This window comes from Microcaecilia unicolor, chromosome 6 (assembly GCF_901765095.1).
Source record: "Microcaecilia unicolor chromosome 6, aMicUni1.1, whole genome shotgun sequence".
NCBI lineage: Eukaryota > Metazoa > Chordata > Amphibia > Gymnophiona > Siphonopidae > Microcaecilia > Microcaecilia unicolor.
The window spans coordinates 281,714,039-281,740,594 of NC_044036.1; the positions used below are offsets into that span (position 1 = coordinate 281,714,039).

Here is a 26,556-nt window from a genome sequence, read left to right on the forward strand (position 1 = left end):
TGTTTTATGCGGTCCCATTTATGCGGTTACTCTAGCCTTAACTAAGTGCTGAATATCAGTACTTAACCAGCCAAGTGCTGACTCCCCTCTGGAATGCCCCCAAAATAACTGGCTTTCACTTAGGTACTAACTGCTAATTTTCAGTGGTGATAACCATTAGTGGATAACCCCAAAGATCCAGTGAGCGGTCATATCGAGCCCCTGATGAAACACCTCTCCACACTCCTGAATTATCAAAAGAGGGACCTTCTGTGAAGTTTTTGCTTGGGGGCCCAGAGCTGAACTTGCATCACTGGACAAATGTATAGCACAAAGGCATGGGGAAGGGTGAATCAAAAAAGCAAGCATCCTACCTCCAGAGCATTCTCTAGCTCCTGAACCTGGGCTTTCAGAAGGTCATTCTCACGTTGCATTTCATAAATAGCATCTTGGCTTGGCCTCAGTTCTATTGCATGTTTCAGCTTCAGTGTATGCTTCCTCTCTACTTTACAGTCATCCTCTGCTCTCATCAGATTCTGCTTGAGTTGTTCGATCTATTGGAAGATTTGCAATCCATTTATTAGGATGTTAATGCAGGACAAGCTAGTTTGATCTAGTATCTATAATTCTGTAAGATTTAGTATAACATATTGAAAAACAACCTGACTTTCATGTGAAAGACAATGTAAAGGAATACACTCTGAAGCTTCTATGGGGCATTTCTCAGCTTGGTTGTTTGTGTGCTCTGGTTCCGTCTACATTTAGGGAACAGTGAGAACAGAAGGAAGGAAGGAAGAGAGCAAACCTCAAGCAGCAAGTCCCGGTTCCTCATTAGTAGAATATTTTTTTCTTCACTTTGCTTAGCGAATCTCATGGCCAGATCATAGTTCTCATCTTTCAGCTTCTTCAGCTCCTCGTTGAAGTTATCTTGCTCCTCCTTCATCTTGTGCACCCTCTCCTGATGCATGCGCAGCTCCCCGTCCTTCATCTGCAGTTGTTTGATGGTGTCCTCTTTGGCACTCAGCCACATCTTCAGCTCTCTGGATCTATTCTTCTCCTCTTCAATGATCTGCTGGAGCTTCATGATCTCATTCATGAGGAGCTGTGTGAGGCCGGACTCACCTGCAGTGTCTATGCAACAAACACAAGCATCTGGTGTCAAAGCTGCTTTTCACAGGCACTCAACAAGTAACTGGCATTTGTTGAGAGGCTTACAGTGGTGATTACAGGATTAATCATTTCTACTAGCAATGTGAGCTTAGGAAAAGGAACAGTGCTCAACGCAAAGGGCATAGGGACAATGCAAGTACCTGTACAATTGTATGTAAACCACCTCAACGTGCTCAAAAGAGGCGGCATAGCAAATTAATAAAACAATAAAACAATCAATAAGAATGAAAGTCTACCAAGATGTTTCTGTGCCTTCTCAGACACACAAAAGAAATCATTTTATTGTCCCTATGTTTCATCAAGGTGGGGATTACAGTTTGCTAGCTGAAACAATTCCCACCAGTTATAAATTTAATCAATCTGTGTTCTGATTGGCATACAGACAAAATTATGTTAATGGCGAGTCATTATGGACTTCCAAAGCTAAAGCCATAGTGTATCCATGGGACACTCAAGTTCTTCCTGCAATGCTAGTGCTTAGGTTTCTTGTGTGTCTTTGCTTTCAGTATCAATGGTACTTAACTTTATTTTTCTGTTTTGCAGTCCTGTACTGATTCTGCTGCTGAGACACCACACGATACGTCCATAAGCACCAATGCTGACAGCAATGAGTTCATTAACTGTGACAAATGCCTGGATATCATGGTCTTAAATTTACTAATAAGCATCTCAATTTTTCACTGCACAGGAATTCTAGGTCAAATCTGCCCTCACCCTGGAGCACTCTTATTACCATGCAAATTACACCAAAGCAGACAAAATAATGTACTTTCAACTTCTTAGGAACTATTGCTTTAAAATCATATGTCTTGAACACATACCTATGATCATGGAGAAGACCCTGGTAGGTTCATTCCCAGTTATTTTCTTATATAAAAGCGGGTAATAGAGTTCCAGGCTCTCAAGAAATGCCACATAACCTTTCTTACCGGTCCTGTACAGAATATCCATCAGAACACCTACAATACAAAGGTTGGGTAGTCAGTTAAGAGATGAAATGCCACAAGCGTACAAAGGCTACGCCCTCACTTTCAGTGCTTTATCTGCCCTTTATAGTTGGGATGACAAGCTGAGACAGTCCTGGTTTTAGCTGACTGCACACAGAGAAGTGGAGTTGCTTACCTGTAATTGCAGTTCTCTGTAGACAACAGGAAATGCAGTCCCACAGCTGGTGATGCCATCCTGACATTGCCGACACAGAGACATTTTTCTTTAGACCAGTAAGCCATTTCTAAACAGCTCTTGTGAGCCTGTCTGTCCTCTTTCATGCTCTCCAACCACTCCTAGGCTGCAGTATTATGATATAGATAAAAAGTTTGCAATTGTTACAGGGAAGAGAACTGGGTCACTCGTAAAAATAAATCCTATATAATAAAACGCACCTCCAACATTCTGAAGCTGACTGAATGGCTGAGGCATTCCTGCTCTCTCTATCCATCTCCTGAATTGACATCATGTACTTCCGGGTTCGTCACAAACAGAAGTGACCAACCACACGAGGTTTCTCGGCTTCAGAATGTTGGAGGTGCATTCTATTAAATAGGATTGGTCAGTTCCTTGAAGCACAGCCAGAGCTCAGCGTCTTGCACAGTAATGCTCAGACATCAGAGAGAGGCGGGGGGGGGGGGGGGGCTGACACCAGAGAGAGGGAGGGAGGGGGAGCATCTCTGTCACACACTCTCTCTCTCTCTCTCTCTCTCTCTCACACACTCTCTCTCTCTCTCTCACAGTCCATGTCTTTCTCTCTCTCACACACTGTCTCTCACACACTCTATGTCTCACACTGTATCACATTCACTCTCTATGTGTCACGCAGTCACTCACACACTCTCTTGGTCTCATACACTCAGTCTCACAGAGAGTCTGTGTCTCACACTCTCTCTCTCTCTCTCTCACACACTGTATCTGTGTGAAACACACACTCTCTCACACTGTGTCTCACATACGCACTTGCACACTCATTCTCACACACACACACACTCTCTCTCTCTCTCTCTCTGACACACGTGCACCCAGACTCACTCTCTCTCACACACACACACTCGCACATTCACTCTCTCTCTCACATACAGTCACTCACATACACTCTCTCAAACATACACACTCCGAGGAAAACCTTGCTAGCGCCCGTTTCATTTGTGTCAGAAAAGGGCCTTTTCTACTAGTAAATAAATAAATTTAAAGAAAGGAAAAAACTGCATGGACAGCTTCTGACATATAATTTTAACACTGGAGTACAGGAGCAGTTGGGGAGCACAAGGGAAGACAGACAGGCTCATTAACACAGTTTAAAAACTGCTTTTTGATCTAAAGAGAAACCTCCATGGGTTAGTAACATCAGGATGACATCATCAGTTGTGGGACTGTTTTGCATTTTGTGGTCAAGAGGAAATCCTGATTTTCTCCATGGACACGGAGCTATAGTGTGTGATACATATAGGTAGGGCCCTGCCATGAAGAGGCCACTAGAGGGAATACTCCCCATGAAAGGACTGTGCAAGGACATGAAAGAGGCCAATAGAGGGAGCTCTGGCGATAAAGGGACCTGGTTAGCTAGGAAGGGATATTATAGAGAGCTCTACCCCACTGCCAGTCTTATTTTACAGTGGCCACTAGAGGGAACTCTGCCTCTCTTTCAGCCAAAAGCCAGGAAGCTATAGGACAGGGAGGGTCCATAGCAGTAGGAAGAAGATGGTTACCCTTTAAGACACATAATTGAGAAAGTTCTGGACCCTTCTAGAAGCAGGAGGAGGGGCCCAGAAGGGGGTAAAGCTATTAGCAGCCCCATAAAAGGCACTTCCTAGGAGGAGGTATTCAGGATAGATTAGATAGATAGATAGATAGATAGATAGATAGATAGATAGATAGATAGATAGATAGATAGATAGATAGATAGATAGATAGATAGATAGATAGATAGATAGATAGAACCTGGTAACCACAGATGATGGACTAAAGCAGGCTAGCAAACCTGAGGCATGGACCCCAAAGGAAGATCCAGGAAGGCTGGACAAAGAACTGGGGAAGGCCAGATGGAGAACTCTGGAGTCTAGACTCAAAGGTGGAGGTGAGGAAGCAAGACCTGAGATGACAAGGTACTTACCTAAATGCTGTGATGAATATAAATGTTACACCTATGGTATGGATCACAATGTGGGAGCAACACTGTGTCATCTGAACTGAGACGTGGACTAATAGCAGGGGGTGGAGGGCAGGACCAAAAGGTTTTGGTGAAAGTCCTGTCCAAGGGGAGGTGGCTGTGTAACTGAGACCCTAATTCACCTGAAGGATGGCTCAGTTGCAAGAGTAGCTGGGGAAGGCCAGATGGAGCTAATCTGCATAATGGTAGAGCATGAAGGTGACCTAATCTGCATATCCTCTGAAGCCTGCTAGCCTAGTATGATTGTTCAGATGATGTTCAGATGAAAGATTGCGTTGGAGGCAAAAACATATAGTAAAAATTTTTTTTAGGTATATTAAAAGCAGGAAGCCGGCAAAAGAATCGGTTGGACCGCTAGATGACTGGGGGGGGGGGGGGGGGGGGGGGGGGTAAAAGGGGCAATCAGGGAAGACAAAGCCATAGTGGAGAGATTAAATTAAGTATTTGCTTCGGTCTTCACCGATGAAGATTTGGGAGAGATACCGGTGCCAGAAATGGTATTCAAAGCTGACGAGTCGGAGAAACTGAATGAAATCTCTATAAACCTGGAGGATGTAATGGGGCAATTTGACAAATTGAAGAGTAGCAAATCTCCTGGACCAGATGGTATTCATCCTAGAGTACTGACAGAACTGAAAAATTAACTTGCGGAACTATTGTTAATAATATGTAATTTATCCTTCAAATCAAGCGTGGTACCGGAAGATTGAAGGGTGGCCAATGTAACGCCGATTTTTAAAAAGGTTCCAGAGAAGATCCGGGAAATTATAGACTGGTGAGTCTGACGTCAGTGCCAGGCAAAATGGTAGAGACTATTATAAAGAACAAAACTACAGAGCATATTCAAAAGCATGGATTAATGAGACAAAGCCAACATGGATTTAGTGAAGGGAAATCTTGCCTCACCAGTCTATTACATTTCTTTGAAGGGGTGAAGAGTCTGACGTCAGTGCCAGGCAAAATGGTAGAGACTATTATAAAGAACAAAACTACAGAGCATATTCAAAAGCATGGATTAATGAGACAAAGCCAACATGGATTTAGTGAAGGGAAATCTTGCCTCACCAGTCTATTACATTTCTTTGAAGGGGTGAACAAGAATGTGGATAAAGGTGAGCCAGCTGATATTGTGTATCTGGATTTTCAGAAGGCGTTTGACAAAGTATCTCATGAAAGACTCCAGAGGAAATTGGAGAGTCATGGGATAGGAGATACTGTCCCATTGTGGATTAAAAACTGGTTAAAAGATAGAAAACAGAGAGTAGGGTTAAATGGTCAGTATTCTCAATGGAGAAGGGTAGTTAGTGGGGTTCCCCAGGGGTCTGTGCTGGGACCGCTGCTCTTTAGCATATTTATAGTGATGGGAGTAACTAGTGAGGTAATTAAATTTGCTGATGACACAAAGTTATTCAAAGTTGTTAAATCGCGAGAGGATCGTGAAAAATTACAAGAGGACCTTATGAGACTGGGAGACTGGGCATCTAGATGGTAAATGATGTTTAATGTGAACAAGTGCAAAGTGATGCATGGGAAAGAGGAACCAGAATTATAGCTACGTCATGCAAGGTTTCACGTTAGGAGTCACCAACCAAGAAATGGATCTAGGTGTTGTCGTTGATGACACGTTGAAACCTTCTGCTCAGTGTGCTGCTGCGGCTAAGAAAGCAAATAGAATGTTATGTATTATTAGGAAATGAATGGAAAACAAAAATGGGGATGTCATAATGCCTTTGTATCGATCCATGGTGCGATCACACCTCAAATATTGTGTTCAATTGTGGTCACCGCATCTCAAAAAAGATATAGTGAAATTAGAAAAGGTGTAGAAAAGGTGACGAAAATGATAAAGGGGATGGGATGACTTCCCTGTGAGGAAAAGCTGAAGCAACTAGGGCTCGTCAGCTTGGAGAAAACACAGCTGAGGGGAGATATGATAGAGGTCTATAAAATAATGAGTGGAGTTGAACGGATAGAGGTGAAGCGTCTGTTTACGCTTTCCAAAAATACTAGGACTAGGGGGCATGCGATGAAGCTATAAAGTAGTAAATTTAAAATGAATTGGAGAAAATGTTTCTTCACTCAACGTGTAATTAAACTCTGGAATTCGTTGCCAGAGAATGTAGTAAAGGCGGTTAGCTTAGCAGAGTTTTAAAAAGGTTTGGACGGCTTCCTAAAGGAAAAGTCCATAGACCATTATTAAATTGGACTTGGGGTAAATCCACGATTTCTGGGATAAGCAGCATAAAATGTTTTGTACATTTTTGGGATCTTGCCAGGTATTTGTGACCTGGATTTGCTACTGTTGGAAACAGAAAGCTGGGCTTGATGGACCTTTGGTCTGTCCCAGTATGGCAATACTTATGTACGTATGTAAAGGAGCCAGAGGGTGTATGAGAAGTACCAGAACTGTTGATCCATGGAAAAGCTTCTAGGAGGTGTCTGGACTGGACAACCGGGGTGAGGGGTGTGTGTGGAAAAGTCACTCTAAGTATAAAGGGGCCCCCTATCCGTGACCTTGAGAGTTCTAGCTGCTAGAAAAAGAAGCTGTCTCTGAGCAGCCTCTTAGAAACAAAGCTCTGGTTGGTGTTGGAGGACGTTCAGCGCATCCCTAAGCCACTATCAGGAGGACCAAGCTAGCTGTCTGATTACTGCTGAGTAGCCATACCGGGACAGTGTAATAAAGAGTGTGTGGCACCAAGAAAGAATCATTGCTTCCTACTGGTGCCAAGGAACCAGGAAATCCCAGCATCTGAACCAGCATAACCCTGACTAAAAGGAAGGTCCTGATGAAGGGTTGAAGGTCTTGCACGCAGAGGCCGTAATTGTCCAAGGTCCCCAAGAAAAGAAGAGATCAGGTGGAGCGGGCCGTTGGCCACAAGGGGCTCATCACAAGTGTCACCCTCATCACAGCGAGCTGTAAGTGCAGTCTGAGGACCAATGTTGAAGGCTGTAGAACTGGAAGTACCTGAGGGATTTTACGTCTAGATGACTCATGACCTGGTTGGGACAAGGTCAGCACTTATGTGTCAATAACAGAGACAATGTTTCCTGGTCTATGATTTTTTTTCTTTGATTTAAATATTTTTTGATGTCACACAAATTATATTACCTGGCCATTATGACATACAGGTGACTTCACAAAGTAGTTGTATCAGCCAATCATGCTGCAACTTTCTATGAATATTCCATGCCATATTACCATCTGCTATATGACCCAGAGCTGTGCAAGTCTACAACTCTGTATAAAAACATGTAATGGCAATATTAGTAAATAAGTAATAATAGTGATAAGTATGTTACAGAGATTTAACCAAATCTATAAATATCTGGGCTGCCAGCTCACCCCAGGTCAACCAAAGAGGCTCATCCAGAATTACATTTGTTCCATTGCATGCATGATGGTGTAGTTCTTATTTGTAATTGATTTCCTTATGAAAATTAGAACAACAAATCCATGCTTGTAAATAGGACAAAAAATCCTGTTTAGCTGACTTCAGGTAACGTGGCAACTCTAGTCCCACTGTGGAGTTTCTATCTTTGCAGTTAACACACAAAACACTCACCAACTTTCCTCTTTCGGATGACGAGGTTGGGGTCATTAAAAACCTGCTCCTCATCATCTCTGCTTATAATGCGGCACTGTCTGAGATAAGGAGTGATCCGTGTGGGGTCAATAACCGAGACAAGTTTCACCCGATAGTTTTCCAGCTTGTTCCAGCACTCTTCATCATCATCTTCCACGTCCCACATGGTAGGCGATGAAAAGCTCTGATCAGACGGCTCCTCTCTGCAAATTGCACAGAAAGGAACTGTTGAATTGTAGGAACAATATGACTGTAGCAGCCAGGGCTGTGGAATTGGTACACCGAACTGTCAACTCCGACTCCTCTATTTTTCTATTGCCCAACTCCAGCTCCTACTGATATTAGGCTTTAACTTTTTGTTCTGGATCTAAAGTACTGGTAAATACAACTTATATTTATGAGTACTTTAGATCCAGGACAAAGATATAGATATCTAAGTATAAAGTGATAAATTTACCATATATTATAAGGTTGTAAATTTTTATTTCGAAGCTGGAGTTGCCGTCATCTACTATGTTACTATGCTACCTGAGGGCAGAACTCTGAATGATGCGCTATCCACAAGTGAATGAAGAAAATACATTTCCAATTGAAAGTTATTGTAGCCACAATCTGAAGACTTGGCATCCATGAAGAGATCTTTTGATTCCTCCCCTCCCGCTGTCCCATAGGTTGTACAGTCTCATGAAGCACTATCAGAGACAGGCACATCAAACAGAAAGGAACCTCTATGAGAAAGCTTACAGGCTTCACAGGGGAAACCCCATGCGCAGTATCCAGAAGCACCGTTGCTCCAAAATTACATGATTAAAATAATTATAACCACACACTGTACTTAAGAAACAGCATTAATGAATAGCATTTGCAATATTAGGGAAATTTTCAGTTTTGCCATTTGAGAGGCAGAAGCTGCCTCAGATGCACGGAGAAGGGCAAGGCCTTTTCTCCTATAGGCTGGGACCCAAAGAAAGCCACAGTTCTGTTTAGCTTATGTAAGAAAGCTGGTTTTGTTTTGTTTTTTTAAAGTTTTACCACTTAAATATATATTGGAATGATGCATTCCACAGCTGTAATTTCAAGGACCGGGAAATGCTGGGAAGGGCTGTGGGAGGAGGGTGTTACAGATCTCTAACAGCAGCACAAGTGTCTAATTAAAGTCCTGATTCATCAAGGTCTTTTCCCATAGACTCAAAATAGGAAAAACACCCTGAGTGAATCAGCCTGCAAATGTGTCAGGACACCAGAAGCATTTACGAAGAGGAGCTGATGAATACAATTAATCACACACAAACGTACAATTAAGTACATAAGTACATAAGTAGTGCCATACTGGGAAAGACCAAAGGTCCATCTAGCCCAGCATCCTGTCACCGACAGTGGCCAATCCAGGTCAAGGGCACCTGGCACGCTCTCCAAACGTAAAAACATTCCAGACAAGTTATACCTAAAAATGCGGAATTTTTCCAAGTCCATTTAATAGCGGTCTATGGACTTGTCCTTTAGGAATCTATCTAACCCCTTTTTAAACTCCGTCAAGCTAACCGCCCGTACCACGTTCTCCGGCAACGAATTCCAGAGTCTAATTACACGTTGGGTGAAGAAAAATTTTCTCCGATTCGTTTTAAATTTACCACACTGTAGCTTCAACTCATGCCCTCTAGTCCTAGTATTTTTGGATAGCGTGAACAGTCGCTTCATATCCACCCGATCCATTCCACTCATTATTTTATACACTTCTATCATATCTCCCCTCAGCCGGGAGGAATGAAAGAATTGTTTGCCTCCTTAAATTAGGAGTTTGGGATACTGACAGTAGAGAACATGGTATGGAAAAAGAGCTTCTTTCTGTCTTAGGGCCATGTACTGTGTACATTTTCCTCAAAGCACAAAGGGATCCTTTTACTAACTAAGGTGAGTTAATGATTAGCACACTCTAAATGTCATGCTACTCATAGGAATATAATGGTCTGCATGGCATTAACGTATACTAATTTTTAGAGTGTGCTAAATGAAATAGTGCACACCTTACTAAAAGGACCCCAAAATTATAAAGAAAAAAGTTTTTAGTGCATCTGGCCCTTAGTGAGGAAGAACTGGCAACAGCACTGAACATAATAGTTGCCCTACTAGATCAGACCAAGGGTCCATCTAGCCCAGCATCCTGTTTCCAACAGTGGCCAGTCCAAGTTACAAGTACCTGACAGAGTCCCAGACTGTGGCAATATTCCATGCTATTTAATCCCAAGCGGTGGCTTTCCCCAGGACTATCTTAATAAAGGTTTATGGGCTTTTCCTCCAGGAATGCATCCAAGCCTTTTCTAAACCCAACTACAGTAATTGCTTTTACCACTTGCCCTGGCAATGAGTTCCACAGTTTAACTGTATGTTGAGGGGGAAAAAAATTCTTCTATTTATTTTAAATGTGCTACCACGTAACTTCATGAAGTGTCCCCTATTCTTTGTACTTTTCGATAGAGTAAACAATTGATTCACATTTACACGTTCCACTCCATTCAAGATTTTATAGCCCTCTATCATATCTCCCCTCAGCCGTCTCTTTTCCAAGCTAAAGAGCCCTAATATTTTAAAAGAGAAAGAATGTAATCAGATGTATTATTTCTAACTAATATTGGACATTAAGTATGTTTTCAATGAAATGATTTGACTATACACCGTATTGGCCTTGAAGAAGCCAACCAGATGATCAATGTGGAATAATGAATTAGACGAGTAATATCTGGGGATAATCAGGTTAATACCACGGTTTTTTTTCTGTTTGTTGTTCGATTGATCTCCTTGTCTTGTTTCACTCTCCCTGTTTGGTGGTCTAAGGAAGGTAATAGAGTTACCTGACTGAAATAATTCCTACATATTACTTTCTCTGTATTTCCAGCAAGTTGTTTTGTCGCTTGTTGGAGGCTGGGGACATGACAAACATCTAGATCCTTTTCCTTTGTCATAACTCCTAATATAGAACCTAGCATCATGTATTTGGATTATTCTTCCCAATGTGCATCACTTTGCACTTGTCCACATGAAATTTCATCTGCTATTTGGACACCCACTCTTCCAGCCTCCCAAGGTCCTCCTGCAATTTCACACCTTTGAATAGTCTTGTGTCATCTGCAAATTTGATCACCTCATTTGTTGTTCCCATTTCGATTATTTATAAAAATGATAAAAATCACTGGTCCCACTACAGAACCTTGTAGCACTCCACTATTCACCTTCCTCCTCTCTGTTACTATCTTTTAAACCAGTTCCTGATCCACAACAGAACATTGCCTCCTATCCCATGGATTTTTAATTTTCTCCGGAGTCTCTCATGAGAGACTGTCAAAAGGTTTCTGAAAATCTACATTAACCGGCTCCCCTTTATCCACACATTTATTCACACCTTTTTAAAAAAAATGTAGCAAATTGGTGAGGCAAGACTTCCCTTGGCTGAATCTTTGTTGACACTGTCCCATTAAACCATGTTTGCCTTATGTGTTCTGTAATTTTATTCTTTACAATATTTCTACCATTTTGCCTGGCACTGATAAAAGGCTTATCAATCTGTAGTTTCCTGGATCATCTCTGAGCCTTTTAAAAAAATTGACGTTACCTTTCAATCTTCAGGGTCCACAGATGATTTTAATGACAGGTTACATATTACCAGTAGTAGACCTGCAGTTTCATTTTTGAGCTCTTTCAGTATACTAAGGTGTATATTATTCAGTCCAGGTGATTTGCTGCTCTTTCATTGTTGATCTGGCTTATTACATCTTCCAGGTTCACTGAGATTTCTTTCAGTTCCTCTGCATTGTCACCCTTAAATACCATTTCTGGCACAGGTAGCTCTCTTACATTCTCCTCAGTAAAGACCAAAGCAAAGAATTAATTTAGTCTCTTTGCTAAGGTCTTGTCCTCCCTAAATGCTCCTTTTACTGTTTTTTGATCTAACATTCCAACTGACTCTCTTATAGGCTTTCTGCTTCTAATGTACTTGAAAAGGATTTAGCTTCACCTCACCTTTTAACCATGCCAGCTCTCGCTTGGCCTTCCTTCTGCCTTTTTTAATACATGGAATACATCTGGTCTGGGCTTCCAAAATGGTATTTTTAAACAACATCCATGCCTGATTTAGACTCAACATTTGCAGCTGCTCCTTTAAGCTTTTTTTTTTTTTTAGCCATTTTCCTCATTTTATCATTGTCACCCTTTTGAAAGTTTAGGGTCCTTGCTCTAGTTATTACCTCAAATGTATCATTTGCTAAGTCGTCCCTGCCCTGAATAGCATCCACCTCTACAGCAGTCCTCAACTTTGCCTTCCACTTCCAGAACTCATCCCCAAATCTTTAAGCTCAACCCTCAGTTCAGCCAACCACATGTTCAGCTCCTTCTTTACACATCCAGGCTCCAATTAAATTTCACTGAGCCAAGCCTGCAAGTCAATTTTTTGTATTGGGTGTGCTGAATCTGGGTCAGCACACAACTCTTCAGTGGCTGAGGAACCCACTGTTTGCGCCATGTTGGAGACCTTGTGGCATCCTTTTTCCTACCCATTAAACCTAAAGTTCACAATCCGGTCTTAGACCCTTTTATAGTACCAAAACTGTTCTTAATACCCTCTTAGCTAACTTCAGAAGAAAACTGAGTACTGGCATCAAAATATTAATACTTCAGTTTGATATGTCTAGTGCCTTTGACATTGCTGACCATAATATTCCCATAATATTCTTCTAAATATCCTCGACCATTATGGAATCTGTGGAGCTGTCCTGAAAAGGTTCTCTGGCTTTCTAAAGTCCAGATCAGATCAAGTCAAACAATCAGGTGCAATTTCTTCAACATGGTCTCCTGATTGTGAAGTACTTCAAAGTTCTCCTCTGTCCCCCATCCTGTTCAATATCATGATGATCCCCCTAGGTAATCTACTAGAAATAAATTATCTTTTGTCATTCACTTATGCCAATGATGTCACCATTTATATCTCATTCTCTAAAGAATTATATGAAATAACGAACTCAATCAAATTAGGTATCAAATTAATGGAATCTTGGGCATCTAATTGTAAATTAAAATTCAATATTGAAAAAAAAAATAAGTTTCTAATAGTAACTAACCCTCACCATCCTATAAATCTTAAAAATTTTACATTAGAGAACATCACTTATCCCCTTGACTCATCAATGAAAATGTTAGGAATCATGATTGATCAATTCCTTACCCTTGAAAAGTTTCTAAGGTGATCTCAAGTGTCTTTAATCACTTTGGAAGCTAAAGAGATTAAGGCCTTTTTTTCACTAAATCAGTCTTTCGTACTTTGGTTCAATCCCTAGTACTAACAAAATTTGACTACTGCAACTCCATTTATGTAGGCATTAAAGGCGGCCTTATCAAAAAATTACAAAATGTTGAAAATACTGCTGCATGCCTCATATGTAGATTATCTCACGTCGCCAAAGCAACTCCTCTTTTTTTTTTTATATTTTATTAATTTCAAAATAATTAACAAGAAATTTCTTGTACAGAAAGAGTAATGTCACCATCTTAAAGAATTAGTTATTAAGTAAATATATCTATCCACGACAATTACATCTCAAGTCCACAATTCGGGCAAGGCACAATTCAAAGATTTATCATCAAGCATTTATATAAAGGAAAAAAACATACTTTAAAATTTTACCATCAAACATAAGTACATAAGTAATGCCATACTGGGAAAAGACCAAGGGTCCATCGAGCCCAGCATCCTGTCCACGACAGCGGCCAATCCAGGCCAAGGGCACCTGGCAAGCTTCCCAAATGTACAAACATTCTATACATGTTATTCCTGGAATTTTGGAGTTTTCCAAGTCCGTTTAGTAGCGGTTTATGGACTTGTCCTTTAGGAAACCGTCCAACCCCTTTTTAAACTCTGCTAAGCTAACCGCCTTCACCACTTTCTCCGGCAACGAATTCCAGAGTTTAATTACACGTTGGGTGAAGAAAAATTTTCTCCGATTTGTTTTAAATTTACTACACTGTAGTTTCATCGCATGCCCCCTAGTCCTAGTATTTTTGGAAAGCGTGAACAGAAGCTTCACATCCACCTGTTCCACTCCACTCATTATTTTATATACCTCTATCATGTCTTCCCTCAGCCGTCTCTTCTCCAAGCTGTATAGCCCTAGCCTCCTTAGTCTTTCTCCATAGGGAAGTCGTCCCATCCCCGCTATCATTTTAGTCGCCCTTCGCTGCACCTTTTCCAATTCTACTATATCTTTCTTGAGATGCGGCGACCAGAATTGAACACAATACTCAAGGTGCGGTCGCACCATGGAGCGATACAACGGCATTATAACATCCTCACACCTGTTTTCCATACCTTTCCTAATAATACCCAACATTCTATTTGCTTTCTTAGCCGCAGCAGCACACTGAGCAGAAGGTTTCAGTGTGTTATCGACGACGACACCCAGATCCCTTTCTTGGTCCGTAACTCCTAACGTGGAACCTTGCATGACGTAGCTATAATTCGGGTTCTTTTTTCCCACATGCATCACCTTGCACTTGCTCACATTAAACATCATCTGCCATTTAGCCGCCCAGTCTCCCAGTCTCGTAAGGTCCTCTTGTAATTTTTCACAATCCTGTCGTGATTTAATGACTTTGAATAACTTTGTGTCATCAGCAAATTTAATTACCTCGCTAGTTACTCCCATCTCTAAATCATTTATAAATATATTAAAAAGCAGCGGTCCTAGCACGGACCCCTGAGGAACCCCACTAACTACCCTTCTCCATTGTGAATACTGCCCATTTAACCCCACTCTCTGTTTCCTATCCTTCAACCAGTTTTTAATCCACAATAGGACATTTCCTCCTATCCCATGACCCTCCAATTTCCTCTGTAGCCTTTCATGAGGTACCTTGTCAAACGCCTTTTGAAAATCCAGATACACAATATCAACCGACTCACCTTTGTCCACATGTTTGTTCACTCCTTCAAAGAATTGAAGTAAATTGGTCAGGCAAGATTTCCCCACACAAAAGCCATGCTGACTTGGTCTCAGTAATCCATGTCCTCGGATGTGCTCTGTAATTTTGTTTTTAATAATAGCTTCTACCATTTTCCCAGGCACCGACGTCAGACTCACCGGTCTATAATTTCCCGGATCTCCCCTGGAGCCTTTTTAAAAAATGGGCGTTACATTGGCCACCCTCCAATCTTCCGGTACCACGCTCGATTTTAAGGATAAGTTGCATATCATTAGCAGTAGCTCCGCAAGCTCGTTTTTCAGTTCTATCAGTACTCTAGGATGAATACCATCCGGCCCAGGAGATTTGCAACTCTTCAGTTTGCCGAACTGCCCCATTTCGTCCTCCAGGTTTACCGTGAAGTCAGTAAGTTTCTCCGACTCGTCCACTTGAAATACCATTTCCGACACCGGTATCCCACCCAAATCTTCCTCGGTGAAGACCGAAGCAAAGAATTCATTCAGTCTCTCCGCTACGTCTTTGTCTTCCTTGATCGCCCCTTTTACCCCTCGGTCATCCAGCGGCCCAACCGATTCTTTTGCCGGCTTCCTGCTTTTAATATACCGAAAAAATTTTTTACTACGTTTTTTTGCCTCTAATGCTATCTTTTTTTCATACTCCCTCTTGGCCTTCTTAATCTGCGCCTTGCATTTGCTTTGACACTCCTTATGCTGTTTCTTGTTATTTTCAGACGGTTCCTTCTTCCATTTTCTGAAGGCGTTTCTTTTAGCCCTAATAGCTTCCTTCACCTCACTTTTCAACCAGGCCGGGTGTCTTTTGGACTTCCGTCTTTCTTTTCTAATTTGCGGAATATGTATGGCCTGGGCCTCCAGGATGGTATTTTTGAACAGCGTCCACGCCTGTTGTACAGTTTTTACTCTCTCAGTTGCCCCCCTAAGTTTTTTTTTTACCGTTCTTCTCATTTTATCATAGTCTCCTTTTTTAAAGTTAAACGCTAACGTATTTGACTTTCTGTGTACAGTTACTTCAAGGTCGATGTCAAAACTGATCATATTATGGTCACTGTTATCAAGCGGCCCCAGTACCATAACGTCCCTCACCAGATCATGCGCTCCACTAAGGACCAAGTCTAGAATTTTTCCTTCTCTCGTCGGCTCCTGCACCAGTTGCTCCATAAAGCTGTCCTTGATTTCATCAAGGAATTGTATCTCTGTAGCGTGTCCCGATGTTACATTTACCCAGTCTATATTTGGATAATTGAAGTCACCCATTATTATCACATTGCCCATTTTGTTCGCGTCTCTGATTTCTTTTATCATTTCTGTGTCTACCTGCTCATCCTGGCGAGGCGGACGGTAGTACACTCCTATCACCATTTTTTTCCCTTTTATACATGGAATTTCAACCCACAGTGATTCAAAGGTGTGATTTGTGTCCTGCTGAATTTGTAATCTATCTGAGTCAAGGCTCTCATTAATATACAATGCTACCCCTCCACCAGTCCGGTCCACCCTATCATTACGATATACTTTGTACCCAGGTATGACAGTGTCCCACTGGTTATCCTCCTTCCACCAGGTCTCAGTAATGCCTATTATATCCAATTTTTCATTTAGTGCAATATATTCCAACTCTCCCATCTTTTCTTAGACTCCTAGCATTTGCATATAGACATTTCAGAGTATGTTTGTTGTTCTTATTTGCATGATGCTTAGTACCTGACACTATTGATTTGACATCTTTTGTCTGATCTTTAGTTGTATTTAAGGGCACCTGGCCTACCACGGTCTGTTGTGTAACCTCACTATCCAGAAACCCTATCTTCCCTGTTTGTGAGGTATCTTTGCAAGATACCTTTTCCCGAACCATGCGCTTTTGAGCGACTGTCGGCTCAAAAGGATAATTAGTAGGAGTATAAACCGAGCTTATTTCTCTTACGAAGTAGATGTTACAGGGATTACTAACGACGGGGAGTAGCCAAAACCTGTTTAGAATCCAGGAAAATCTGCAAATGCTCACTTTCATAAAAAACATACTTAACTGAGTGAAGTTTTATCACACATTTACAAGGAAAATTGAGCCAAAAAATTCCTCCTAATTGGAGGACTCTAGGACGGAGTTTCAAAAATGCCTGGTGCCTTTTCTGTGTTTGCCTAGAAATATCAGGAAATAGTTTTACTTTGCAATTCAGAAAGATTTCATCTCTGTGAGAGAAAAAAGTTTTTAAGATCCAGTCCCGATCTGGTTGCAACACAAAGTCCACTATCAGAGTAGCTGGTTGTACACCCAACAGCTCATTTTCTATTGTTTGAGAAATATTTTTTTCTATTGTTTGAGAAAGATGCAAGTCCTCTTCTATATAACCTACACTGGTTACTAATAAAAGATAGAATATTTTTCAAGTTCTGTGTTTTTATTCACCAAATTCTATATGGTTCTGCTCCATCATATATGAACAATCTCACTGAATTACCCCCACATAATGCCATATCATCATCTTGATAATATCTCATTCTGCATTTCCCTATTCGTAGGAATGCAATCTATAAAACAATTCACAATGCCAGCTTCTCATATCAAGGTACTAAAATTTGGAATTCTCTACCAAAAACAATTAAATGCACAGATGATTGATTACCTGTCCTTCAGAAACCTACTAAAAACTATTTTTTTTCAATTTAGCCTTTCAGAAAACAAAGAATTCTATTTGAACATTATCCATTCATACAATTAATTTCACTTGTTCTTTCTTCCCTAATCCTATCTAGCCCTAATTGTACCCATATTTATTCATCTTTACTTTTTTGTTTACAAACTTAATTATGATTTAATCTTCTTCTCTATCCATCCACCCTTAAGAATAGTTGCATCCAGGTTAATTCACCACATATATTTGTTTTACAAAGCCAATGCTATAGCACTATTTATTGTACTTTATAATCTGTTTATGTCATTTTTATTATGTATCATTTATTTAATTGTTTGTTATGTAAGCCACATTAAATTTCATCTGCCATTTGGATGTCCAGTCTTCCGATTTCCTAATGTCTTCCTGCAATATTTCACAGTCCGCACGTGTTTTAACAACCTTGAATAGTTTTGTATCATCTGCAAATTTAATCACCTCACTATCATTTATAAATATGTTAAATAGAGCCAGTCCCAGTACAGATTCCTGCAGCACTCCAGTGTTCACTCCCCTCCATTGAGAGAAATGACCATTTAACCCTACCCTCTGTTATCTGTTTGTGTTGCCAAATTTACTAATTTCTGCTAACATTTCATCATGCCTGTTCATTCTGGCTCAGAACACCCTAACTAGTAGTATGGCGGGGCTTGTACAAGGGCAGCCATGTCCTAAGTGAATGCAGTACTTTTGTGCCTGGGAAGGACTGCCGCTAGAAGGGTCACTATTTAAAGGGTTTATTAAAATGTTGTTTTATGAATTGGAAACATGTATGCTCGGGTAAGGGATGAAACTTTAAGGTTGTTGTTTCAATAAACAAAGGTATGGTCTATGTTATACCAGGTGTCATCATTGGGAAGAAGGGGGTATATTGGGGAAGGTGTAGAGGAAGGGGTCAGTCTCAGTTCCCTATGTGAAGACTTTTCTAACGTTGCTTCGGAGTAAGCCCCGACATGCAAATTCTTGCTGACCTCTGCATAGCTGTATAATAAACAAATGATGAATGATGGCAGTAATATACAGGGCTTTTTTTGAGGGGGTACTTGGGGGTACTGAGTACCGGCACCTTTTCCACTGTCTGCTAAAATTGACCCATGGACCCCAAGTTTTAATGAAAGAGCTCAGGCCCTACACGCCAATTCTGCCTTGCCATAGATTCTGTAACTGGTTGCAGAAGGCCTGGATATTGTGGAGTGGGTCCTTCAGTGATCACCCCACCCCTGAAGAGTGACCTAGCATTTGAGTACCGGCACCTTTTTTGCTAGAAAACACGCACTGATAATATACCTCCACAGCAAGCATGATGTAATCTTTAGTGGCACGCTGGCTCTGTACAACCACCAGTAGTTTTCCTGTACCTGAAATGGAAAGGTCCAGCCCATGGTAGATGTCCTCTTTTACGACAATGTTGAGGCCAGCGTTCAGGACAGGATTAACTCTTTGGTGAGCCCCAACATAAAATATAAATACATTTGAAAACTTCCACAAATGGAGCCCCATATGGTTCTGACTGCAATAGAAGAGGAAGCAGCAGGTAAGAAGTGCTGTTTGCTGACAATGCACAAGGAACAAGGCAAACAGACGGACTTTTGTAGGCAACAGTGGCTCTGGTGCCTCTTCACCCCCTACCCCCCCCCCCCCCCCCACCCAACACATACACACTCTTCTTTTTGCCAGCAGCTGAGTTGCCTGGGCAAAACTGTGCCTTGGAAGCCATTGAATTCGCATTTCTAATAGGCCCCTTCTAAACATCTGCACCCTAGGACTTCTACCCCATGATCAGAGATAATTGTGCTGCTTAAATTTGCATGCATTATCTCTGATCATAGGTCTAATAGTGCCCCGCGCTGTTCCAGCGCTATTTTAGAGAGCTGTTTGGAACAGCGCGGGGATTTAGATCATCTGCCTGTTGCTTAGTTTGCCTATGCCTTACTCTGTCCTGCCAGTAGTACCATAGAACACTAGAGAGCACTGTTCCCTCTAGGTTTAGCGGGTGTCCTCCACTGCGCTGTTACCAATAGGGGGGTGATGCTTCAATATTGTGTTTTCAATTTCCAGGGATAGGCAGGTTCCCTGGAGTTCTGCAGAGCTTGCCTGTCCATCACTATTGAAAATGTGATAATGAAAGATGGAAGAGTCCCACTCAGCTTAGAGGGAACTGTGCTAGAGAGATTTTTCTGTTGTGATTTACCAACAATCATATTGTGAAATATTCAAATGGCCAAGAAAACAAGCAGTCACAGCATTAAGTAAGCAAAACCACATAGCACAGTGCTAGCAAACACTCCTGTCATCCATCTGTCGTTTACTCTGCTTGCCCTTCCAAACTGTCTCTGTTTCCATCCGTTTTTTTGCTAATTATATGCCTGTCCTCAGCTTTGCCATGGACTCCCTTCTGCCTTCCACTATTCTCATTTGCACTATTTAGCCAAACAGTCGGGTAAAGCCAGGGTGTGACGGATGAGGCACGGTGATATATCACCCACTCAGGAAAAGAAGTGCAGCTATCCGAGAGGGCACGAAAAGTACTCAGGGCCCAATGCACAAAGCTTACCGTGCAAGTAATGTCTGATTTAGACTGGTTCTAGCCAGTTTAGCATTCACATTATTCAGCGAGTTTTGCACAAAGGGGTTCTGCGTTGATCTTATCGTTCACAGTAGCAGCCAATAATAACCCTACGCAAATGTATTACAATGAGCTGATTGGCATTAAAATGACCATTCCCAGAAATGCACAGAAAGGAGCGATTACCTTTAATGTGCAAAATTTTCCTACAGGTCTGGAGCTGTTATAGCATGAAGGCGACTTCTCGGCGGAGTGGGCTGCTGTCATCTACTATAATAAAACTCACCCTCAACGTTCTGAGGACACTGACGTCAGTGAAGCCAAGCCCTGACTTCCTTCAAAAAGGTTCGAAGGTTCGTGGTGGTGAAGCCACCAAAATCGCTCCGGGCCCCGCCCTCGAGGGCGGAGCAATGGCAGAACAACGAAGGGGTTGGCAGGGAGGGAGGCAGAAAAGTGGGAAATCGCTCTGGGCCCCACCCTCGCATCAAACGTCATGACGATGGGGGCGGAGCAATGGCAGAACAACGAAGGGGTTGGCCAGGGAGGGAGGGGGGGTGTTGGCGACGAAAACCTTGCTAGCGCCCGTTTCATTTGCTCTGAAACGGGCCTCTTTTACTAGTATTTTAATAATATTTGCACATGGGTGTTAAATATGCCATGTGCACGTGTCCCACATGTAAGAGCACTATGAAAAAGTTGTCATGGAACAAAAAAAAGGCCAAAGTAAGATTGTGGAGGAGCGTCCACGGCACCCGCAGCCGGAAAAAAAAAGCTACACGCAGCTTTCATACATGTACTGTACATATAAACAATAACATACACACACACCCGGGACGTGAAAGTTGTCATGGAACCCTACAAAAATAAACTGTAAAATAGTTGGCATGGAACTAAAAAAAAAAAAAAGGCTGAAGTATATTGTGGAGGCACATCCACGGCACACACATTGATTCCACAGTCTTATATTTTTATTGATGACAGTATCAAAAAAGTACATCCAATCAAATGCACATGCAACAATACATATGGAGCACGTACAACAAAAAAATGAACAGCAATCTGTCATCAGATATTTTACAAATTTCCACCCCATCCTAACATTACTCAGAAAATTATTGAAAATCCAAGAAATTAAATGCAGATAGTCTGTACAAGACAGAAAGCCTGTGATCAAACTAACTTATACAGACGTCAAACTAGAGGGACAACAAAAGTCCTTAAGCTAAGCATACACTATCACCTCTAGTTCAACATATCCGCAGCCATATAAATGGCCTTATAATGTACAAGACAGGTACAAAAGTGAGGAGAATAATCAAATGAAGAAGGTCCAATCCAATTTAAAAAGTCTTTAATAAATATTGTGTTTGTGGAACAAAGATAAAAGGACTTGATACGACCGTGATTTGGCAACAATGCCAGTCACGATTTCTACAAACGAAAGGGATAACAGTATACTTAGAAAATAAATATGAAAATAAACTTAAACTCACATAGGTACAAAATGAACTTACACAAATATATAAAAAATGTAAGCATATATACAAAACATTGTATAAATTAAAACACAAAGATTATAAGTTAGTGTTTTAATTTATACAATGTTTTGTATATATATTTACATTATTCATATATTTGTATAAGTCCGTTTTTGTTTGCTTTTCTGTAAGTTTTTAAAGGTTTATTTATATTTATTATCTACGTACACTGTTATCCCTTTCATTTGTAGAATTCATGACTCCTGATACAGCCATTGTTGCCGAAACACAGCTTTGTTGAGTCCTTTTATCTTTAGTACATAAGTACATAAGTATTGCCATACTGGGACAGACCAAAGGTCGATCAAGCCCAGCATCCTGTTTCCAACAGAGTGGCCAATCCAGTTCACAAATACCTGGCAAAATCCCAAAAAAGTACAGAACATTTTATGCTGCTTCTCCCAGAAATAAGCAGTGGACTTTCCCCAAGTCCATTTTAATAATGGTCTATGGACTTTTCCTTTAGGAAGCCGTCCAAACCTCTTTTTAACCCTGCTAAGCTAACCACCTTTACTACATTCTCTGGCAACAGATTCCAGAGTTTAATTACACGTTGAGTGAAGAAAACTTTTCTCCGATTCGTTTTACTACTTTGTAGCTTCATCGAATGCCCCCTAGTCCTAGTATTTTTGGAAAGAGTAAACAGACACTTCAAGTCTACCCTTTCCACTCCACTCATTATTATATAGACCTCTATCATATTTCCTCTCAGCCGTCTTTTCTCCAAGCTGAAGAGCACTAGCCGCTTTAGCCTTTCCTCAAAGGGAAGACGTCCCATCCCCTTTATCATTTTTGTCGACCTTCTCTGCACCTTTTCTAATTCCACTATATCTTTTTTGAGGTGCGGTGACCAGATTTGAACTTAATATTCGAGGTGCAGTCGCACCATGGAGCAATACAAAGGCATAATAACGTCCTCATTTTTTTTTCCATTCCTTTCCTAATAATACACAACATTCTATTTGCTTTCTTAGCCGTTGCAACACACTGAGCAGAGAGTTTCAACGTATCATCAACGACGACACCTAGATCCCTTTCTTGGTCAGTGACTCCTAACGTGGAACCTTGCATTACGTAGCTATAATTCGTGTTCCTCTTTCCCATATGCATCACTTTGCACTTGCTCACATTAAACGTCATCTACCATTTAGACGCCCAGTCTCCCAGTCTCGTAAGGTCCTCTTGTAATTTTACAACTTTGAATAACTTTATGTCGTCAGCAAATTTAATTACCTCACTAGTTACGCACATCTCTTTGTGCCACAGACTATTATAGATGAACACAATATTTATTAAAAGTTTTTTAAAATTGGATTGGACCTTCTTCATTTGATTATACTCCTCACTTTTTTAACTCTCTGCTGTTTTCATGGGGATTGCATCCTTCTATTTTCTGTATTTACCTTATATTATAAAAACATGCTTCGAAACAGCATATACACCTCCCCCCCCCCCTCCCCCCCCCATTCCTTTTAAACAAACAGGAAGGATTTGTACACAGTTTCCAATTTATGAACTCAGAGGAAGCACGGTCATGGACATTTTGCAGAACATGCTTTAAATGTTGCTGAGAATGGTCAGACCTGAGTAAACAGGGAGTTTATGTATTGGGAAATATGAGATGGCTCAAAAGGTCACATGTGGTACACCTGTCAGCCTCCCCTGTCTCTACACACCGCCTTCCTGGCTTAACATAGGGCATATCTCTCTAACAGGGAATAACAGTACTATCTAGGAGCAAGTACCCTTAAATTCATCAAACTCAAATGCCCCTAATAAAGTTTTTAAACACTACCTTTATTTTCAATGTATTACATTGCATTTACCCTAACAGTCTCAGGAACTCAATCTCTCAAAGCCTTTCACCACGCCATTCAGCTTTCACACCAATTTCTCATTAATTAAACATGGTTCATCTGAACTTCTTCCACACTCTACTCTGCCCACACAGTACTCAATACTAATATGATCAATTTAACCATCTGGAACGAGATACCATCCCGAAACAAATCCATGTATATTGTGCGAAAGCACAGAGTCCTTGCTGCCAATGCAGAGTAGCTTTTATGAAAAATAGTTCTTTAACAATAGCTCTTTAGCAAGATGAACCTTTATCCATACTCGAATAATAATAGCCGGTCAGCTCAATGGGTTAGCGCAGCTTAAAGAGAGCTTCCATTTGACTGCATCAAATTAGCTTTAAAATTCCTCTCCAGCTTTACGCTCCTCTATGCGAGACCGCATTTCGGTCCACCTTCCTCAGGAGGACCAACTCCCATAACCTGAAAAAATACAAAATAACATCCATACCCACACATCAACCACCAACCTATTTTTAATCTCATCATATATCATTTAATACAGCTCTTTAAGGCAGCATACCTTAGGGAATCTCTGTCCAAAGCATCCCATCATACCAATCAATTCAGCTAAATGAATATACTACATCAACTGCCCATCCCCTTTATATCTCCAAACATAACCACCCACACCTGAAAGAGGGAGGGATAATTTATCAAACATAGGGCACCCAAAGTAGTGCACAGGTGCATAAAGGCACAGGAATAACATAAAACATACACAAATACACCCAAAACAAGCCATACCTTACTAGTTTACTAACTCAAATCACTTGCCTTTAACTCCATTAGGCCTTCCACTATACATTACTCTGGATCCTCAAGATCTTACTCAGCTGTGGTCCACAACAGCCTGACAAGAGTTGCAGAGAATGAAGTTATGATCATATCCTATATAATAAAAAGCACCTCCAAGATTCTGAAGCTGACTCCGTGGCACTGTGGCAGTGTAGGGATCGTAAGTCTGTAGTTCCGCGTTTCATTGCCTCTCACTGTCAACGAGACAGACAGAACGGAACTTGGAGGAGGGAAGTGGAGTGGATTGAATCTCTAACAAACAATCATATACAGGGAGGTACAAACATCAGTGGAGGCAAGTGCACAGAACGGAAGGGAAGACAAACATTTAATCACTTTGTCACTCACACACATCACACACACACAATCACTCTGTGTATCTCTCTCTTACACTGTCTGTAAAACACACTGTCACTCTCAGTCTCTCACATGGGCAACTGTATGTTGCATTCTCACGAGTAAGGAGCTCTTCTGATGTGATTGTTAAACTGATTGAAGGGCCTGAAGAAGGAAAACTTTTACCACATTGTAACACAGTTTACACAAAAAATATTGTATATAAAGAAATCTTACACATGTAAACAACAATTATATTCAGAATACAACCGTGGAAACATTAATGGCAGGAACTTATTACATTCCTAGCGCCCATTTCATTGCGTTAAGAAATGGGCCTTTTTTTTACTAGCAGGACATATTTTCTAACGGATAGAAAACTTGATGCTAGAAAACTGGACAAAGAAGCTGATATACTAAGTTGTAAATATTTTCTCAGATGGTGGCCTACACATTTTAAAATGGGCAAAATGGCCTGAAGCCCTAAAAACACTACTGTTCTGGGCTTTTGTATGTTTTATTGTGTGCAGATCTTGTTTGCAAAAAAAAAAAATTGCAAATTTGGGCCTTTTGTGTAGCAAACATGCATAGTCTGTTATGTCATAAACGTATGCAAAAGTTTTAATAATGTGCTGTTGTGATAAAAATGTTTGCAAAGAAGTTCATTAAGCATTTTTATAACTTGAAATGAGAAAATATCTTTGCACGTTTTCCAAAAACAAACACTTCCTTAGGTATAGTTAGTTATCTTTTCTTTTTTCAATTTTCATGTGCAAATTTTCTATAAGGTTCAGTTGCATCCATAGAAAAACTGCACACAAAGCGGCTGCTACCCCACAGAAAATTCCATGGTTCAGTACCTTGGCCTCTCAGTGCAATGTCAGGTGGCTTTTAGCTTAGACACTGTCATGAAATGCCTAGCTCCCACCTGGGATTAACCCTGCGGCCAACTGGAAAGTTTGTCCCCAGCACTGCTCAGGCCCACCTCCACCTGGACATGTGCTCTACACTACACCCTCCTCCCACTGACTGGGTCCTGCTTGCCTCTGGGCTAGTGTCCCACTCTGAAGTTATTCCCCGATGATTTCTAGGACACTGGTGCCACATTCCTAGGGGTTCTACAGTTCCTAGAAAGCATTCACAGACCCAAAACACAAACTACCAGGATTCTTTGTCAGTCCAAGACATAAGAGCTAATAAACTAATGGGTTTATTCTCACAGAAATACAGGACCGCTGAGAGACTGGGCCGAGCCCGGGGCAAGGCCGCCCCTGGGGCCCCGCCACCGCCACCACCCTCCTCCGTCCACCACCGGGCCAGGCCCCCCTGAATTCAAATCATAGCGCCTCACTTCGACCTTGCTCCGTGTGAAAGAAGCGCAGCAGCGGCAGTCTGCAAATTGCCTCCCTTCGGGCCTTCCCTCCCTGTGTCCCGCCCTCATGCAAGTTACGTCAGATGAGGGCGGGACACAGGGAGGGAAGGCCCGAAGGTAGGCGATTTGCAGACTGCCGCTGCTGCGCTTCTTTCACAAGGAGCGAGATCAAGGTGAGGCGCTATGATTTCAATTCAAGGGGGCCCGGCCCAGTGGTGGATGGAGGGGGGCGAGTGGAGGGGCTACGGTGCCGGGCCCCCCTTGGAGGCCCGGGCCCGGGAAATTTTGTCCCACCTGCCCCCCCCCTCTCGGCGGCCCTGCAGAAATATAACTCAGTGGATGATATAAAACTTGTAGAAAAACAACAAGCTATAACAGGTAGCTGAATAAGGATCAATATTAAAACTATCTAAACACTTTGTCACTACCTGGGTAGCACCTGGGGAGTTTCAGGGAAAACAACTGCTCACAGTTCTTGAACAGGGCCTCAGGGCAGAGATGTTTACCATCTAGACTCCCTATCTAAGACTGGGGAAAATCCA

The 26,556-nt window shown here is 41.5% G+C and overlaps 1 protein-coding gene across 2 annotated transcripts in view; it reads right to left on the reverse strand.

Annotated features, from left to right (window-relative positions):
- CARD9 (caspase recruitment domain family member 9) overlaps window positions 1-26,556 on the reverse strand; it is a 43,981-nt gene that overhangs the window by 13,708 nt on the left and 3,717 nt on the right. The window contains exons 2-5 of one of the 2 annotated variants that reach the window (XM_030207620.1): window positions 7,873-8,108; window positions 1,971-2,108; window positions 785-1,110; window positions 354-533 (exon numbers count right to left, since the gene is read on the reverse strand). In XM_030207620.1, coding sequence (XP_030063480.1) covers window positions 354-533; window positions 785-1,110; window positions 1,971-2,108; window positions 7,873-8,108 — 880 coding nt within the window. The remainder of the gene's footprint in view (window positions 1-353; window positions 534-784; window positions 1,111-1,970; window positions 2,109-7,872; window positions 8,109-26,556) is intronic. The other variant, XM_030207621.1, reaches the window with a different exon arrangement.